At 31.5% G+C, this 20,170-nt stretch overlaps 1 protein-coding gene and 1 long non-coding RNA gene across 5 annotated transcripts; both read right to left on the bottom strand.

Annotated features, from left to right (window-relative positions):
- Window positions 1–218: 218 nt before the first annotated feature.
- LOC148628059 (uncharacterized) lies at window positions 219–4,931 on the bottom strand. The gene is made up of 3 exons (XR_015922340.1): window positions 4,862–4,931; window positions 3,150–3,221; window positions 219–1,515 (listed from the first exon to the last, which is right to left on the bottom strand). It is a non-coding gene; the product is annotated as an uncharacterized LOC148628059 (long non-coding RNA).
- Window positions 4,932–13,299: 8,368 nt separating this feature from the next.
- On the bottom strand, window positions 13,300–19,330 carry LOC148628058 (fibrinogen-like protein A). 4 transcript variants are annotated; one of them, XM_088584126.1, is made up of 9 exons: window positions 19,239–19,330; window positions 18,130–18,198; window positions 17,491–17,562; window positions 17,248–17,319; window positions 16,746–16,805; window positions 16,384–16,532; window positions 15,693–15,816; window positions 13,835–13,999; window positions 13,300–13,576 (listed from the first exon to the last, which is right to left on the bottom strand). In XM_088584126.1, exons 1-9 carry the CDS (start codon window positions 19,297–19,299, stop codon window positions 13,335–13,337), a joined length of 1,014 nt encoding a protein of 337 aa, XP_088440252.1. In that variant the 5' UTR covers window positions 19,300–19,330; the 3' UTR covers window positions 13,300–13,334. The 4 variants fall into 4 exon arrangements, with proteins under 4 accessions (XP_088440252.1, XP_088440261.1, XP_088440276.1 ...); XM_088584135.1 differs by having other exon boundaries at window positions 15,693–15,789; XM_088584150.1 differs by lacking the exon at window positions 13,835–13,999.
- Window positions 19,331–20,170: the final 840 nt, after the last annotated feature.

The raw sequence follows: 20,170 nt of genomic DNA, 5'->3' as shown, positions 1-20,170 counted from the left end.
GCAAATTCATCAAAATATTGAACCATTTTATGACATGAGTGTTTCGCAAGCCGTGGATTATTACCACTTGGGCACGTTTGGGCTTGGAGATTTCTTACTAACCGACTTCAAAGATGAGAATGTCGAACCGGAGCGTTTCATCGCACCCGTTTCAGATGAGGATATAGAAAAGCTGATATCGTCTCAAACGAACGCAAACACCAAAAAGAACACAAAGAGATTTAAAGATTTGTATTTTATTATATGAAACCTAATAAAATTGACATTTGTATGTGTGCTTTTTTGTAGGCGTAATCTTTTCCCAAAGAGGCGGAGCTTACCCATGCAATATTGGTTTTAGTGTTTTGGTTATTTCATGGCTGTTTCCTCATTGCATTATATAGGCCCATGTGACCTTTCATGCAATATTATTTGGTTGCTTCAATTTAGAGCATACATTTTGGTACATGCTTGTCGTCTCTATGTTATTCCATAAAAAGATCAAAGGAAAAAAGAAGATTCATGTTACAACCACCGAGTTTAATTGACTTGTGAACGGCATGCCATGATTTTCCTTCGCAATCTGCCAAGTCGATACGTAATTCATACTTTCCACTAGTAAGTTGATGGATTTTTTTCGTTACCTATAAACATAAAAAACACAGTAATGTTTTGTTTTTACTCGTAGGAATTAGCTGTATTTGGACAAAAATGGATTTTATTATTCTATATTAAGGGAGCAACCATTTGATTTTTGAGAGAAGTGCTAGGATTAAATTTTCTAACCTGCTTTTAATCTTGAGAAACTTCAGGTCCTGCCTTTTTTCCGCGAAATTGTTTTTACATATAAACAAAAAAATTAGGGCAATAATAGATTCTGCCTTTATACTTTTTTCTTCTGACCCGTTTTTCAAAAATTCCATTCCTGCCTTTTTTCAAATTTGATCTTAGCGTCGTCAATAAAAATAAAATGGTAGTTCCCTAACTTGTTCTGAGCTTTTTTGTCTTTGTCTTATTTTTGTATCGACAATAACACTGTGCTGACTGGAACTAAAAAATACAGTAAACGTTTTAATTTTCGCGGTGGAGAGAAAAAGACTAACACCCGTGAATTTGACCTTTAAACTACAAAACGTTTCGAAAAAATTCTTTTTTGAAACCGCGAAAGTTGATACTCGCGAATATGTTCATTTCACACACTCACGAAAATTAATACATTAACAATATACAGAGACTGGCGAATTTTGGATTACTACAATTATAATGTTTGCATATATAAACAATGTATTACATCCATTAAATGTTGTTACTTTATGTAATTACATTATAAAAATGCTTCAGTGATCAAATGCTCAACCATCGTTAAGTGCAGCGCTTTTTGTGGATAAAGAAAGTTTAACTTTACATTGTCTTGGAATTGGAAAAAAATGCATCCTCATCCAGCCGGAATTCTCCTTTCAAATCTCCAAATCCGTCTTTATACTCCTGCCAAGTTCTTCCTAAGTTAGTAGAGCCGTCTCTTTTCAACTGTATGACCTTCATTGATTGTACCAATAGGATACAATATGGTATATTTAACATGTATTGTGAAAAAGGGTTTATAAAACTTAAAAGAATAGTTTCTTTTTAAAAAAAATTATACGGTATATTCCTATCTTTTCTGCATCTGCAATTAAGTATAAAATATATCACATACAGCCTTATAACTAATTTTCAAATAGATAAAATCCTTATTTAATAATTACTTATTAAAGATTTGATTGTATCTAAATTACTTTAAAAAATATGATTATTTATTATGAGGTTGTTTCCCATCCTGAAAAAAAGGTTACTTATGTTGAGTTGCAGAGTGAAAGTTGCACTTCCACACTCAAAATGTCATTTTGTTACTAGAAACTTGTGGTACACGCTGAATGTCCCTCAAATATGGTAACCGTTACATTCCTTTTACGTATTTCATGTTTACATTTATATGACGGAGTGCAGAAAAAAGTAACTTATAATGCTAATAATAAATAACAACTATTTTAAGTCTTTTTTTAATCAAATGTTTTGTTAATTTCTCCTTAAAAAACAAAGTAATTGTGCTGTACATTAATAACGTGAACATCAAAATAATAAAAATCTCATTGTCCATCCTCCACCATCTACATCCATATTACAATATGTTTTGAAAATCTTGCCATTGTCTGATTTCAAGTCATAAACACCAGATCAAATTGATACAGAGAAGATATATAAACGTATAGAAACGTCGGAAAAATTCCCAAGGATGTTAGAACTGTCAAATTTGCGCTGCAAATTTGTGGTCGTTCTCTCAGCTCGTACCGCTGTGACATCTGTGGCAACACCGCCTGCACAAAGTCCAGCGCCGTAGACCACTCGGCCAGCTAGGCTATATAGTTCTAACATCGTTGGGAGTTTTTCAGACCTTTCTATATATATATAATACAGCAAATCCCCCAACACCAACGAATTGAAAAAGTGTATACAGAATCAAGTATCGCATACTATTACCTCCCCTCAAAATTAAATCTTTTCGTTAAAACCTTATTGTATTCATTTTGAATTGTAATCACTTTTCTATAGGGCAATTAATTAACAAAAGATTCTTTCAAAATAAGTTTGCTCTGATTACAAACTTCAAGCAATAAAACAGGACGTACCTCCCATATCTCGTTTTAGTAACTGCACAACTATTGTTTCCTCTTTTCGGCTTTACTTTTTAAATTAGATAAATAAAATCATGCATGTTACTTACGTTGTCACGTATAGTTTGAACGAATGACTCAAATAATCGATAGCCATTCTTTCTTATTCAATATTTATCTTCGTTCATATACATTTGACAGGAATATCAAAAAGACGTATTTGAACACAAAGAAGTAATGAAAAACATATTTCCTTCATATTCTATTCTAGTTATTTTGCAAAAAATAGAACGTTTTGGAGGAACTTGGTTAGAAATAACCAGAAAATGACTCCTATAATTTTTCTTTAATGTATAACAAATTATTGGATATTCGATTTATTCTTCGAAAATTAGCTCAATGGACTTTCGTACATTAATTATAATACAGGTTTTATTTTTTTCAAAAACGATTTTGTTTCGTTAGTTATACTTATGGTGTAAAATTCTAAAACGTGTAATTTTTTAAAATGTTACTTACCAGAAACTATCCATTTTAATTCTTCCCTCAACTTTTTTCTTGTCTTCACAATCTCTTTATACACACCACTATCTGGTTTTAAATACAAGTTTAGTTCTATTGGTTAAAGTCGTTAAAAACGAATTATTGCTGTAAATTATATGTTACTCCCAGTTAAATACTTAACTTTATACTTTGTTTGGCTAGATCCTTCAATCTCCGCTATATAGATGACGTATTATCTTTAAACAATCCTAATTTCGGGGATTTGATACATCGCATCTACCCAAAAGAACTTGAGATAAAGGATACTACAGACACTGTGAAGTCAGCCTCATATCTTGACCTTCAGTTAGAAATCGATGATAAAGGAAAACTATTGACCAAACTTTACGACCAACGTGATGACTTTTCGTTCAGAATTGTCAACTTTCCTTTCATCTGTGGCAACATCCCTTCGGCTCCTGCGTATGGAGAGTTCATATCACAACTCATACGTTATGCCAGAGCTTGCCGAAACTACGCAGACTTTTTGTATCGCGCTAGAACTTTAACAAATAGGCTTCTGGAACAGGGTTATGTTGCTACAAGATTGAAGTCATCACTACAGAAGTTTTATGGTCGTCATCATGAACTCGTTGACCGTTATGGCGTATCCATCAGCACCATGAAAACTGATTTATTCAACGGGTCATAGTTTTCCTTTCCTCTTTTGTCTACCCCGGACTTGACTTTTTATGAGCAACTCGGTGGGTGTTTCTAGAAAAGCAGAGGACGCTTACCCTACCGGTGCACCTGGTCCATGCTCCCAGTTTTTAGTGGAGTCCGAGTTGCTCATTTACTTTTGTTACTTTGTATGTATGATTTTAGTTACTTAATGTTCTTTGTTGTGTATGTCTGTTTTCCATGTCTGGTCTTTGTCCCCGGATTACATTCTTTTGATTACCGCTATAACCTTGGTTCCCTTGATTACACTTTATTCAAACACTAACTGACATTTTTAATATTGTATATATGTTTATTACTTGGTACAAAGAAAAAGAAATACACAAGCCTTTAAGGACTGCCTTGGTGTCTTTAAGGAGCTTTTTAAGAGTCATTTTCGGGTTATTTTTTCTACAAGTTTCTACAAAAGAAATCAATGAAAATGTAACAATAGCATACATGTATATCTGAATAGATGTATTTTCTAGAATGGTAAAAGCACTTTTTTATCAAATCATACAAAATGCATCACTAATGATTTTGCAGCTTCGCATCGATTCTACATATTGGAATCATTTGAATAACTCGGTTATATAAAGCGATGTGACATTCTAGAGAAAAGTTCTGTAATCAGAATTTTGCGTAAAATGTTGTAAATGGCTCGATTTATTTTCTCTACACTTTGCTTATTTGTTTTTGAAAAGTTGCATGTTCTTGAAACAAAACAAAACAAACTCGGTAGTTACAAGGGAGACATGATCAAATTTAAAACTAAATCTTTTACACATTCTGCCTTCTAAGAACAAGTTGAAAGAGTAATCAAGAGAATCAAGGTTATAGCGGTAAAATTATTGAATTTCATATAGAATGTATCAAAGGAAAACTAGTATTTCCCACTTTGTATTAACCCAATATCCTTATTTTCAAAACGATTTGAGTCGTAAAAAAGAAAAGCGTTTCCTGGATAGTTAACAATAGTAAGCATACAAAAGTTCAAACTGAAGTCATAAGTTATTTAGCAATTCTACCTTGAAGTTCGTCCATTATGTCATCAACTCTGGTTTTGTACTTAGATTCTTTTTCGCCCTTTGTAAATCTAGAATAGAAAACAGTGTGCGATACCGTTTATACTTGCAATAGGCAATAAATTATAAATTTGATTTTGTCCCTGTCCTGCCTGTTAGATAAGAGTAGTTAGTGTCGTAAACAATGTAACAACACAGTAAATAGAGCAATTACTATTTATAACGACACTTTTTTTATTTTGACGTAAAAATGACTGCTTTATGGCTTTAGTTCATTGTAATGACGTCACAATAGTGCCAAATTCATACGTGGTTTAACGAAAAATGATGAGAATTGTAAAAATTGTTGCTTTTTTTTTATAGACACATTTACATTCAAAACTTTGTTAACGCCCAAGAAACATATATTTTTTCCAATATAGTGGTTTATGTAGTGATGAATGCTTTCACTAAACACGAAGAAGTTGTTACATGGATGAGAACACCAGTTTCTACACCAGGAATATGAACGAAAAATGAGAAAAATATACAAAAAATAATTGAATTTAGGTAAGTTTTGAGTAACTCATTTTGATTAATAAAACAGTCGAAGTCCAGTCCTAAATTTTTCTCTGTCGTTATGGATTCAAGTCTCTTAGTGTACGATAAACACTTTCAACACTTGACGATTACATTTCGGCTGTATTTAAGGCTAATAAGAGCTGCATGCGTATGCCCCTTCCTTTTATTTCTAAAAGCTTATTTTGTCTTAATTTTACATGGAAATAATTGTTATTCAATAATTCTCTTTGTTCTATGAACGAAGTCGAAATAAAAAGAAGAGGATGTGCTGACCTCCCTGAATCTGTGGAATACACAACAGAAAACTCAAAACACAGCCAAAAACCGACCACATTATTGATATTGATTAGCTAAGGTACAACATCAAAAATATTTTGCCAAACAAAACACACTGTATATTAAATCGTAAAAAAATCAATACAGGCTGTCTCTTATAATTATTGTTTTGCATGTAGAATCATGTAACTGATATACGTTAGATCGTTTTGTATTAAATGCACAATGCTTACAAATCTAACTAGATATCACACTATTCTAAAGGATTGTAATGAAATTTCATTCAGCATTTTCCATGTCTGGTCTTTGTCCCTAGATTACATTCTTTTGATTACCGCTATAACCTTGGTTCCCTTGATTACTCTTTCAAAATATAAACAGTTCAAATTATAATTGCCTACTGTTATTGCAAACTTTTCTCATAAATTGATTGTCCAAACAATAAAAAATCATAATATATTAATAAAGGCTTTGATTTTATCAGGATTGCTGGTAAATAAAATGATCATTCAGTTAAAGAAACTATCCTTACTTATTTTATTAATACTGAACTTCCGTTTATTTGCTAAATGTAATAAAAGCCAACCTGTAAATACTTTCTTTAATTGTAGTGAATTATGCAAAGATGTGAACATTAAGGAAAATATACCAAAGTCTTGAAATTGAAGTTACCCAAAGTAGATGTATGGTCCCATTTCCCATGTTATTACATGTATTCTGAATGTCGTTAAAGACCGAGAATTGAACACCTAAAAAGACCTTACTATCGTCCTCCAGCCATTATCAATTGTTGTAATTGTCGTTACATCATCCTGGACGCACTACATTTGTACTGTATGAAATAGATAACACGTGAGAAAGTAGAGAAGAAAGCATTAGATTCTTTCTTCAAAACAATTATGAAAATGGTTTACATCCGAATAAAACATTTTGGAGAACACTTTATTCCTAATAAACAATATAAAAACCGTATTTCCCGAATAACACTCCAATTGAAAGAACTCAGCAAGGAATTGTTTTCGTACCTGCTGATAACGATGCAAAAAACGTTATAGTTATTTGTTGTAAATTTTATATTGAAATTCACCAACAATCCATCTGACTAGATTTTCATAAATTGAAAATGTGAACAAACAGAAACTTGTCGCTACCTCTTTACCATATAAACCAAGTAGCAAGGAAGTTCTAACCATGTATTGAATTCAAAAACGTATTTAAATAGATTCATTTCCTCATCAAGTCATTGCTCTACAACTAGACTTTTTATTTTACTTACTTTGAGTGCGCTCAACCATAAACAAATCTGATTATAAATGTTTGTAACAAAGCTAATGAAAATAGTGGAATTAACTTTTTTTATTGTTGAAAGCTCGCATGAAGTGCCTGATAAATGACACGCCCATATGGGATCGTTCGAGTCTGTTCAATGTTTTGATTTTTCAACTCTATACACTACACCTCCACAAAATGTCATAAAACAAAATTTTAAATATTTTATATCAGATGGTCATTTAATAAATCGGGATGTGAATATGTTTGCACGAATTCTTTTAGATCATTCTTCAGTAGCGAAAAACATAATAACTATGTTAATTGGACTTCTTTTGATATGCTTACAGCACTCGAATTCCTGTTCGACAACATTTTCGGACGCTTTGGCGAAACCGTTTATCGTAAAATTATTGGAATTGGAATTCCCATGGGGACCAATTGTGCACCACTTATTATCTTTTTGTGCTGTTATGAATCACAATGTATGGCTAGAATAAATACACTTTTAAACAACGTTTAGAAGAAAAATTAAATAACACCTTTGAATATTTGGACGATATTTTGGCTCTAAAAACAATTACTTCAATATTTTTACTAGAGATATATATCCTGTAGAACTGTCTTTGAATAAGCAAGTATCCTTATCGACAATTGTAAACTTAATACTAAAATTTCCGATAAAAGGGATATTTTTTCATTCCCTACTGTCAACTGTCCAATTTCAGATGGTGACGTCCCCTTGGTGTTCATAATTGGTTCGATTTGCTCGCATTAGTAACAATGTTTCGGATTGTTACGAATGGAATCTTTATACAACACAACCAAGACATTACTACATAAAGGCGGACGATCTCACAAGTTCGTAAAACATTCACATATTTTTTCAACCGATAGAAGGAACTCATTCTCAAATACAGATGTACTTGTAAGGGATCAATAGGTGCGGGCATCTCCTACCTTTTTGTACGGTAATATTCTACCCAAAGCACGTAAAGACCGATACTCACTCAATAAGTAAACTAAAAAGTTAAATATGCGAATCCGTAAGGGATATAGTTATGCAATTGTTATCAAATACGTAAAGGATAGCATTTGTTGGTATTAACATAGATTCGCTCATAGGGTCTTTATATAAAAGTTAAAACACTACCTTTTAAAGCAGTTTTTGGCATGACATGGGTTGTGTCCTTATCAGAGATGGGCCGATTACTTTCAATGTAATTGATTAAATTACAATACCTTTGTTAAAGAAAAATTAAAGGAATCAATGTTATAGCGGTAATCAAAATAATGTAATCCAGAGACAAAGACCAGACATGGAAAACAGACACACACAATAAAGAACGTGAAGTAACTGCAATCACACATACAAAGTAACAAAAGCAAATGAGCAACTCGGACTCCACTAAAAACTGGGAGCATGGACCAGGTGCACCGGTAGGATAAGCGTCATCTGCTTTTCTAGAAACACCCGCCGAGTTACTCATAAAAATGAAGTCCGGGGTAGACAAAGAAACTTACACAAATTCACGAGCAACCAACCTTTGACTGATACAATTGAATAGGAAAGGGGCTATTAATATTTCGGCTATCATGTTTGTGTCGTGTGGAAGAGATACCATTCTATCTCCAGCGATATCAAATCGTGCAATAGTTGCACAGCTTAACGTTATTGAAATCCATTCAAATTAATGCACCTGACTCTAGCACGGTACCAATTTTATGCACAATCAACTTTTTGCAGAAGCAGAATAACAACTAAGTGTTATGTGTTCTGTAACTGCTGTTGAATAGGATATTTGGTCTGTAACTGTTTTTGAATAAAAAGTTTAAATTTGATAGATTTGTCTGAACACTGATACTTCATGTTTATGCTTAGGTGAATGAAAGTGTTGGTATTTCCTTAGGTACAAGAGAGTCACCTGATAAACTTTTTAGGAAGTAAAGAAATGTAAAATTGAGGATATTAAAACTCAGTTTCGTGTATTTGAATTTATCATAGAAAGTTAACAAGTACCATTGCAGATAAATAAAAGAAAAAAGCACAGATACGACTATTTTTCCTGACGTCATAATTAGTTTCTTTTATTTCATGAAGATATTTTTTCTGTTTTCTGATTGGTCACAACTTTAAGATTATGCTAAATCTAGTGATGACAAAGTTCATGTCGACCATCGGTCATTAATTGACATATAATGTTATTTGTAATATCGTATCATCATCACGGAAAATTTCATAGTATGGTTGTAGCTCTTTTCCCGTCGTGTGCTTGACCACATCTTTTGCTCCATGTACTTTTCCATAATATCCATTTAGATTGGAAAAAATACAGGCTTTACACCACTGTCCACCCTCTTCATATTAAACAGAACAATTGTTTGACCATGTGTTATTATCGTGGTCTTTCCCGGAAACGTTGGGTAATTCTGAAAAGCCAATTAATTACCTGTAATAAAAGTGGTTAATCAGTTAAGATAAATATCATTTTGGACGAAAAAGACAAAGTTTATGGCTGTAACACATTAATTTTTTGTATGTCATTGTATGCAAATGAGAAAATACCCATTAGTTTATTTGCTGTAATTGGAAATGTTATATAAGTATTCTTCTATCATTGGCAGTTAGCTACATGTACGTAAGTTACAGAAAACTGATAAGATTATTATTTTTTTAATTATTTTTTCACTTTACAATTGTATAACATCTTGCCGATTGTTATTATTTTCACTTTTCAATCATAGACCATTTTAATTTATAGTATAATGAAAATAAAAATAAAAATAAGACATTCATCAGAATTTATTACATTGTTTGCTAACACATTGCTAGCATCATACAAACTCTGGAACTAATTACCGAAGAAAATCATTGTAAAATTAAAAAGTTTACCATCACTAATGCCAAATTTTGCCCTAATACCATAGTTATCGTAGTGCTTAAGTAGGATGAATAGCACAGGTAAATGTAAACTAAAACATTTTTCGTATAGTTTTTTAACTTGACACGTGTTCAATCCATTGAGGGGCTTTTAATATTAAAATAGGTCATAACACGTCATGCTTAAAATAGACCCAAAGCAAATGTTTTTATCTATGTTCAAATGGCGATTACTTTTATTTGGTCACTCCTGTAAAAAAATATGGAAAATTAATTGAAAATTTTGCATTTGTGGTACTGAGAATATTTTTTTATTTCCAGATAAAGTTTTTGGTAAGTGCCTCATAAGTTTGTATGGTATTGAAAAATTTCTTATTTGGAATTTGATAGAAATCTGATTTTTTGAAGATATTGTTTATTTAAAGATATAGAAATCAAATGGACTATAGATACCTACCTGTGTTTCACTGTTCCCTCCCACAGTCAGTTGAAATTTTGAAGATTATCCAATGAATGTTTTGTAAACCGCATTCTAAGTTTTTTTGTTTTAAATCTGCCAAGTAGATATGTAATTCATACCTTCCATTAGACGTAATTTTATGGAATTTTAATCAACTTAATTAATTATAATGGGTAGATCTTGAGTAGCCAGAATGAAAAAAGGACTGAGTGGAAAAAATACTTTGATAAAGAATAGAACCGCTCACAATCTGATAATCCATTAGTATTTGAAAGGGAAGGTGACGTGATAGATAAGATAGATAAAGATGCCAGAAAGATGAAATTATCAAGGCAATGGAAAAGCTTTAGAATGGTAAATCAGGAGATATTGACGGAATGATAGCAGAAATTTTAATTAAAGGCAGACTCAGCAACAACAGTTAAATAAATAGGAAAAAACTTTCTACTGCAAAGAAACAATACTTGTTGCTTGTAGTAAAGGATTATTTGTAAAGATTCCAAAGAAAGGTGGTAGATCAGTATGTGAAATTATAGAGGCATCATCCTTCGATCATTGGTTACAGTGTAGCAAGATTTTATCTAGAGTGGTGATACAAAGAATCAAAAGCGGTATAGAGGAAAAAGTGCGAGAGGCACAGGCTGGGTGTAGGAGTGGAAGGAGCACAACCGAACACCTGTTTTCACTCAGAAACATCTTAGAGCAGTGTACTGAGTGTAATGAACCATTGTTTGTAAATAATTTTGACTCTGAGAAGGCATTTAATTCCATCTTTAGAGATCGCCACTGGTCAACCATGAAGTGTTATGACATCCCAAACAAGTTAATAAGGATAGTAAAATTACTATAATTGTGAATGCAAACCGAATTGGCCTCAAGATCAACACCAAGGTGATGAGACTTAACTCCAACATCAAAGATCCAGTAAAAATAGATGACTACGAAATAGAGAGTCTTGAAACATTCACTTACATTTGAGCCATTGCAACATCAGCGCTGGAGGTTACAATGACGACATCACCAACATACTAGGTGAAGTCAAAGTATAATTCGGGCGTTTAAAGAAAATTTATACTTCTTCAAAATTTTCAATCCAAACAAAGGTCAATAGCTTGATTGTTTCAGTCCTTACATGTTGAAGTGAAACCTGGAAAACAACAGAGCGAGACAAGAAGAGGCTTACTACATTTCAGAGCAATGTCTGAGACATATAGTAACGATAAGATTTGTACATTAGATAATCCAAATTTTGCTTTATGTTTTACGAAATAAGTGGATTGGTGGTGCTATATTGGATGTTTTCAATACAGAACCATTGCCAAATGATGGTCCCTTATGGCCGTTACCTTATGTTATCATTACACTTTATATTTCTGGACCCTCTCAGACAAACCTTGTAAGTTTTATAACTGTAATATTAAAGTAAATTAAGTTAATGGGCAGTTTTGTCTCCTATAAATGGAATTATTAATGAAAGTTTGTTATTCAGGATATCAATCAAAACAAAGTTGTTAAATTGTTTTAACTCGGGAGGAAGTGAAATGTTTTGTCAACTCCTTTCTCAATTACTAGTAAAAATATGAAAAATATATGAGCATAAGTGGCATATTTCAAACTATCTAGCTGAATTTTATATTTTAGAAAAAAACAAAAAGTCAACTGTTGTACTTAAATTAAAAAAAATAGAAAGAAATCACATAACTTGGCTTGAGGCACACCATGAATTTACTAGAAGCAGTCTTGTACTCATTGATTTGAACATTCCCCTCTATCTGTCGCTGGTATTGAAACCGGTTTTAACCGGACTCTAATTAAATAATAAACCTGTCTAAACCAGACAATGAAAAAAGGTCCCATTATGTCAGTTTCAATGTATTTTTACATGTAACAAATCACCTGAATAAACGTTACAAAACGTCAAATTCAAACGAGATTTTGTTTTGACAGATTTTACAGTACTTAAATGTCGTCGGGTTATTGTAATATGCAATAGTTCTTGAGTCCCTTTGATATGCCATGTTTATACTCAATTACTCTGTTACAAATCCATTTTGAAGGTACATTTTGGGCTGCTAAACTAGTTCTATTTGAGGTTCCTTTATTATTGATCGATCAAATTCTGTTCAATGGAAAAGACTTCTACTCCTACAACGTGTGGGGTTCCAAGTCAGACATTAGCTTGCCCGGCGTTACTTGAGTAACAAGTTTTTATGTTTTTAATTTCAGGTATTGAAATCTTTGTAGACAATTACCATAAATGTACGAGCAACCAACCTCTGACAGATACAGTTGAATGGGAAAGAGGCCGCTGATATTTCGGTTACCATATATGAATCATGTGTAATAAATACCATTTGTTTCTAACGATATAAAATGTATTTCAGATTAATACAAAAGCGCCGATTTTTTTTAAAGACATACCGTATAACCAATTATAGAAACGTATGGTACTAATAAAAAACTAGGCAAGAAGTACGGATTTTCGTTACTCAGGATTATACAATGGCCATGCATGTTTAAATGAAAAAGTGTGTTTTTTCAGAGATGAAGTAAAAGCTAATCACCTAATAAACTTATTACGACAATTGAGAATGATATTTAAACTTCATACCATTTTTGAGTACTTGACAACATCAGTGAAAGTTACATGTAACATGTACGTTTTCAAATGAATTGTTCTTGTTCCTTAAGGTATGGTGTCTTGACATTGGCTTCAATCATCATTTATACAATATACTATCTGCCTGCGATATAGCCTTAATCAAAGTCTGAAAGATTTTTTATGTAATGTGCACCTGGTCCATGCTGCCAGTTTTAATGGCACCCAGGTTCCTTATATGTACGGGTTAGATTTTGGTTATTTCAGGTGTGTATCAATTTTCCTTGAATTATTTTTTTTTTCAATTACCCGTCGTACCTTGCTTCCTTTGATTTCCCTTCCATATACATCCACATTTTATTCTTATAATTCAAAAGTTAAGACAATTATGAAAATAAGTTGTTTTATACTTTATTGACAAATAGTGTTATTAGTATGAACGTATCATAATCCGAGAAAATTTCATAGAATAAGAACTCCTTTTCGCTGTGTACCAGGCTACACCTTTTGCCCCGTAGCCTTTTCCGTAATATCCATTTAGGCTTGAGTAATGACAATCTTTATACCACCATCCCCCCTCTCCAAATTCCACAGAGCAGTTTTTTGTCCATTTATCATTATCCTGGTCTTTTGTCGTGAATCTTTGGAAGTTATGACGGGCCAATGAATCTCCTATAATAAAAACGATTTATTAACTAGTTTAGATAAATATCAATAAAAAAGACGAGTGTTTGCTTTTAAACATTAAATTTTAATTTGTCATTCTATGCAAATCGCACAATACCCATTAGTTTCATGTACATGTATTGTATTCACCATATTAATTTTATTCTATCATGGCCAGAGCATTATATATATATATATATGTATAACAGGGACAAAAAAATGACAAATTATTAAGTTACAATCAATTTACTAATCGATACCTACCTGCCGTTCCACTATACCCTCCCACAGTCAGTTGATATTTTGAAGATTCTCCACCGATTTTGAATGTCTTGTAAACTGCATACCATTTGTTTCCTTCCCAATCTGCCAAGTCGATACGTAATTCATACCTTCCATTAGACGTAAGTTCATGGATATTTTCGTTACCTTTCAACACATTAATGTTGTGTTTTTACTCAGGAATCAGCTGTATTTGGACATAACGAATTTTCTTTTTCTATTGTAAGGGAGCAATCATTTGATTTTTGGGGGAAGGGGGTGTTGAAGCTAGTACTGAATTTTCTAATCTGGCTTTTCATTTTGAGGAAATTTAGTCCCTCCTTTTTTCTGCTAAATTGTTTTTAAATATTAACAAAAATATTAGGGCAACAATACAGTCGAACCTTGAAGTGTCGAACTCGGATTAGTCGAAATCTCGTATAACTCGAACTAATTACAAAGTCTCAACAAAAATTCCCTTATTCCAATACAATTTTACCTCGGATGACTCGAACTCGGATGAATCGAAACCTCAGATACCACGAAGTAATCAATCAGTCCCTTCGATAGGACTTCGATGTTAATTAACCCTGATGTCTCAAAGTCAACTAATTAGTCGGAAAACCGATTGCTTTATTACGAACCATGATCGAAGTGTGTTTTAACAACAATTAGCATGGCTTTTAAAATTAAATTGTTGACACTCTTTATGGTTTGATGTGCTTATTTAACTAATTTAAAATTGCGCGTGTTGTTAAAAGAAACGAATTGTATTAATAACACGTCGGAATTTACACTAACAGTGATATCGGATATATTGATATTTTGAAAAAAAAAAATAAAAACTATAGATGAATTGTAATGGTATCTGACTATTAAATCAAACATCAAACAGACGATAGTAAGGGTATTTCAACGACTACATTCGTTTCGCTAGTGAATCTGAAATTTTATCATAATATTGTAGAGCACATGTTTTGACAATACTCCTGATTGTGAATCAAACAAAGCAGCATGTTATGAACTATGACGTTTTTGATATAGAAAAAAATAAAAAGAAAATTTCACTAAAACACTCGGTGCCATGATATACAACATACAAAAAAAATATCTTCGGATATGAAACGAATGACATAACGAAGTACCGTGTAAAGTGAAGTACATGTACACGTTCAAGCATAACAAATGATGTAAATACAGAAAAAAATCATGGACCAAACTAATAGTATTTCTGGTTTATCATCGACCTCGGATTACTCGAACCTCGGATAACTCGAACACTTTTGCATGGTCCCTTCGACTTCGACTTAACGAGATTCAACTGTAGATCCTGCCTTTGTACGTTTTCCTATGACCTGTTCTTCAAAATTGCAATCTTGCCTATTTATTTCAAATTTGATCTTAGCGCCGTCAATAAAAATAAAAAGGTAGTTTCCTAATTTTTTCTGAGCATTTTTGTCTTTGTCTATTATTTTTGTATCGACAATAACACTGTGGTGACCTGAACTGAAAAAAAATATAGTGAACGTTTTAATTTTCGTGGTATACTAATTTTCGCTCTTTCCGCGAATATGCTCATTTCACAGACTCTGCGAAAATTAGCAACCGCGAAAATTAATACATTTACAATATACAGAGACCGGTGAATTATGGTTTACTACAATTATAATGTTTGCATACATAAACAATATATTACATCCATTAAATGTAGTTACTATATATAACTACATTATACAAATGCTTCAATGATCAAATGCTTAACCATTATTAAGTCCAACGCTTTTTATGGAAAAAGCAAGTTTAAATTCACATTGTATTGAAACTAACAAGAATAAATTATAATAAAAATGCATCCTCCTACCCAGCCAGAACTCTCCTTTCAAATCTCCAAACCCGTCTTTATACTCCTGCCAAGTTCTTCCAAAGTTAGTAGAACCGTCTATTCTCAACTGTATAACCTTGATTGATTTTTCCAATAGAATACACTATGGTATTTTAAACGTATAATGTGACAAAAGGTTAATAAAACTTAAAAGAATAATTGCTTTTGAACAATTATAAGGTATATCCATTCTATTCTGCCTCTGCACTGAAGTATAAAAATATCACATACAGTCTCTTAACTTATTTTCAAATAAATAAAATTGTTATTTAATAATTACATATCAAATATTTGAATGTATCTAAATTAGTTTCAAAGATATGAGAAAATTCATTATGAGGTTGTTACCCCATCCTGAAAAAGGTCACTTATGTTGAGTTGCCGAGTGAAAGTCGCAATTCCACTCTCAGAATGTTATTTTGTTACTAGAAACATTTGACACACGCTGAATGTCCCTCAAATATGGAAACAGTTACTTGTTTTACGTATTTCATGTTTACATTTATATGACGGAGTGCAGAAAAAAGTAATTGATAATATTTAAAAAAAAATAACAAGTATTTTAGTAGTCTTTTTTAATAAAATGTTTTGTTTGTCAATTTCTCCTTAAATAACAAAATAATTGTGTTATAAATTAATAATGTGAGCATCAAAATAATAAAAATCTTACTGTCCATCCTCCACCATCTACGTCCATATTACAATATGCTTTGAAAATCTTGCCACTGTCTGACTTTAAGTTATAAACACCAGATTGCTTCTTGTTTCTCAGCTTAGAGCAGTCCTTTACGGCTTTTTGTGGATATTTTTGGCATTCATCTTTAAGGAGAGTTTATGAATACTTTTAACAAACACATTAAAAAAAAGAAAAGAAAACCATAGGTGTGGTTAGAACTTGAATTGTAACCCGATTTGTAGAAAAACAATCGTGTCAGTAAAACTTGTAAAACTAATTTTCTAGTGGTAATCAATTAACAAAAGAAAAATTATTTTGTTTTGATTACAAACTTCAAGCATTTAAACATGACATACCTCTCATATCTCGTTTTAGTAATTGCACTAGTCTTGTTAGCTCTTTTCGGCTTTTACTTTCTAAATTAGATTAAAATCATACATATTACTTACGTAGTCCCGTATAATTTAAACGATTGTCTCAAATAGTCGATAGCCATTATTTTTTATTCAATATTTTGTTCAATACATTTGACAGGAATATCAAAAATACTAATTTGAACACAAAGAAGTAATGGAAACAATATTCCCTTCCTATTTTCTTTTCGTTATTTTGCGAAAAATATAAATTTTTGGAGGAACTTGTTTAGAAATAAACCGAAAATGACTCCTATAATTTTTCTTTAATGTATAACAAATTATTTGGTATTATTTGATTTATTCTTCGAAAATTAGCTCAATGGACTCTCGTACATTAATTATAATACAGGTTTTATTTTATTCAAAAATGATTTTGTTTCGTTGGTTATACTTATTCGTGTAAAATCCTAAAACATATGTATAATTTTTTAATGTTACTTACCAGAAACTATCCAATTTAATTCTTCCCTCAACTTTTTGTTTGTCTTCACAATCTCTTTATATACACCAATATCTGGTTTTAAATACAAGTTTAGTTCAATTTGTTTAAGTCGCTAAAATAATTATTGCTGTAAATTATTTGTTACTCCCAGTTAAATACTTAACATTGTACAAATTCTAATTGACAGTTTTAATATTATATATATGTGTATCACTTGATACAATGAAAAACAAATATACTAGCCTTTAAGGACTGTCTTTGTGTCTTTAAGGAGCTCTTTAAGAGTCATTTTCGAGTTATTTCTTAAACAAGTTCCTTCAAAAGAAATCAATGAAAATGTAACAATAGTATTTAAGTATATCTGAAAAGATGTATTTTCTAGAATGGTAAAATCACTTTTTTTCAAGTCATACAAAATGCATCACTAATGATTTTGCAGCTTCGCATCGATTCTAAATATTGAATTCGTATGAATAGCTTTTATAAACCGATTTGACATTCTAAAGAAAATTTCTGTAATCAGAATTTTGTATAAAATACTATAAATAGCTCGATTTATTTTTTTTTTCACTCTTTGCGTATCTGCTTTTGAAAAGTTGCATGTTCTTGAAAACAAAACAAACTATCGATTTTTACAAGGGAGACATGATTAAAGTAACTGAATATTTTACAGATTCTGCCTTCAAAGGAACCAAGGTTATAGCGGTAAAATTGAATTTCGTATAGAATTTATCGAAGGAAAACTAGTATTTCCCACTTTGTATTAACCCAATATCCTTATTTTCAAAACGATTTGAGTTGTAAAAAAGAAAAGTGTTTCCTGGATAGTTAACCAATAGTATGTACACAAAAGTTTAAACTGAAGTTATTTAGCAATCCTACCTTGAAGTTCATCCATTATGTCATCAACTCTGGTTTTGTACTTGGATTCTTTTTTCGCCCTTTGTAAATCTTAAATAGGAAACAGTGTGCGCTACCGTTTAAAGTTGGAATAGCCAATAAATTATAATTATGGTTTTGTTCCTGTCTTGTCTGTTTTGCTTGGTTCATTTAAATAAGTGTAGTTAGTATCGTAAACAATGTAACAACACAGTAAATAGAGAAATGATTATTTATAATGATTTTTTTTATTTTGACATTTTTGTTCGTACAAAATGAAACACGATAACATAATTTAATTATCTTTAAATTAACTGTTTCATTTGAAATTTTTTTAGATCTATTTATTTATTTTGCCCTTTGTAATTTTACTGTGTTACTGAGTCACTTCCATCAATTCAGTTGCCATGCAGCGTGAAAAACTTGATTTAAAATTTAAAAAAAAGTATTCAAATATCAACTGTCCACTGTCAAAGGTATCCATCCATGAGGCATTATAGGCTGTGATTATAGCAAAAAAAGACAAAAAAATATCAACTTTGTTGTTATACCATAAAAATGACTGCTTTATGGCTTTAGTTAATTGTAATGATGTCACAATAGTGCCAAAATCATATGTTGTTTAACGAAAAATGACGAGAATTGTAAAAATTTTACAAATAGACACATATACATTCAAAACTTTTAACGCCCAAGAAACATATATATTTTCCAATATAATGATTTATATACTGATGAATGTTTTCACTAAACACGAAGTTGTTTCATGGATGAGAACACCAGTTTCTACACCAGAAATATGAGCGAAAAGTGACAATAACCGAAATTAGGTAAGTTTTAAGTAACTCATTTTTATTAATAAAACATTCAGAAGTCCTACATGTTTTCTCAGTCGTGATGGATTCAGGTCTCTAAATGCACGATTTACACTTTCAACACTTGATGATTACATTTCAATTGTATTTAAGGCTTATAAGAGCTGCATGCGTATGCCCCTTCTTTTTATTTCTAAAAGCTTATTTTGCCTTAATTTAACATTGAAATAATTGTTATTCAATAATTCTCTTTGATCTATGAACGAAGTCGAAATAAAAAGAACGGGATTTGCTTACCACCCTGAGTCTGTAGAATACACAACAGAAAACACAAAACACAGCCAAATACCGACCACATTATTGATATTGATTAGCTAAGGTACAACATCAAAAATATTTAGCCAAACAAAACACACTGTATATTAAATTGTAAAAAACATCAATACAGGCTGTCTCTTATAATTATTGCTTTGCATGTAGAATCATGTAACTGATATACGATAGATCATTTTGTATTAAATGTACAATGCTTACAAATCTAACTAGATATCACACTATTCTAAAGGATTGTAATAAAATTTCATTCAGCAGTCAAAATATAAACAGTTCAAATTATAATTGTCTACTGTTATTCCAAACTTTTCTCATAAATTGATTGTCCAAACAATAAAAAAATCAGAATATATTAATAAAGGCTTTGAATTTATCAGGATTGCTGGTAAATAAAATGATCATTCAGTTAAGAAAACTGTCCTTACTTATTTTATTAACACTGAACTTTCTTTTATTTGCTATATTTAATAAAATCCAACCTGTAAATATTTTCTTTAATTGTAGTGAATTATGCACAAATGTAAACATTGAGGAAAATATGCCAAGTCTTGAAATTGAAGTCACTAAATGTAGATGTATGGCCCCAGTTACCATGTTATTACATGTATTCTCAATGTCGTTAAAGACCGAGAATTGAACACCTCAAGAAAGGCCTAAGTATCGTCCTCCAGCCACTATCGCTTGGAGTAATTGTCGATACATCATCCAGGATTCACTCCATTCGTATTGTATGAAATAGATAACACGTGAGAAATTAGACAAGAAAGCATAAGATTCTTTCTTGAAAATAGCTATGAAAATGGTTTACATCCGAATAAAACATTTCGAGGAACACTTTACTCCTAATAAACAAAATAAAAACCGTATTTCCCGAATAACACTCCAATTGAAAGAAC

The sequence above is a fragment of the Perna viridis genome, chromosome 1 (genome assembly GCF_037379345.1).
Source record: "Perna viridis isolate PV_CMFRI_1.1 ecotype Kerala chromosome 1, ASM3737934v1, whole genome shotgun sequence".
In the NCBI taxonomy this organism is placed as follows: domain Eukaryota; kingdom Metazoa; phylum Mollusca; class Bivalvia; order Mytilida; family Mytilidae; genus Perna; species Perna viridis.
The sequence above is the reverse complement of the archived record's forward strand: the minus strand, read 5'-3'. Positions and strand labels throughout refer to the sequence as shown.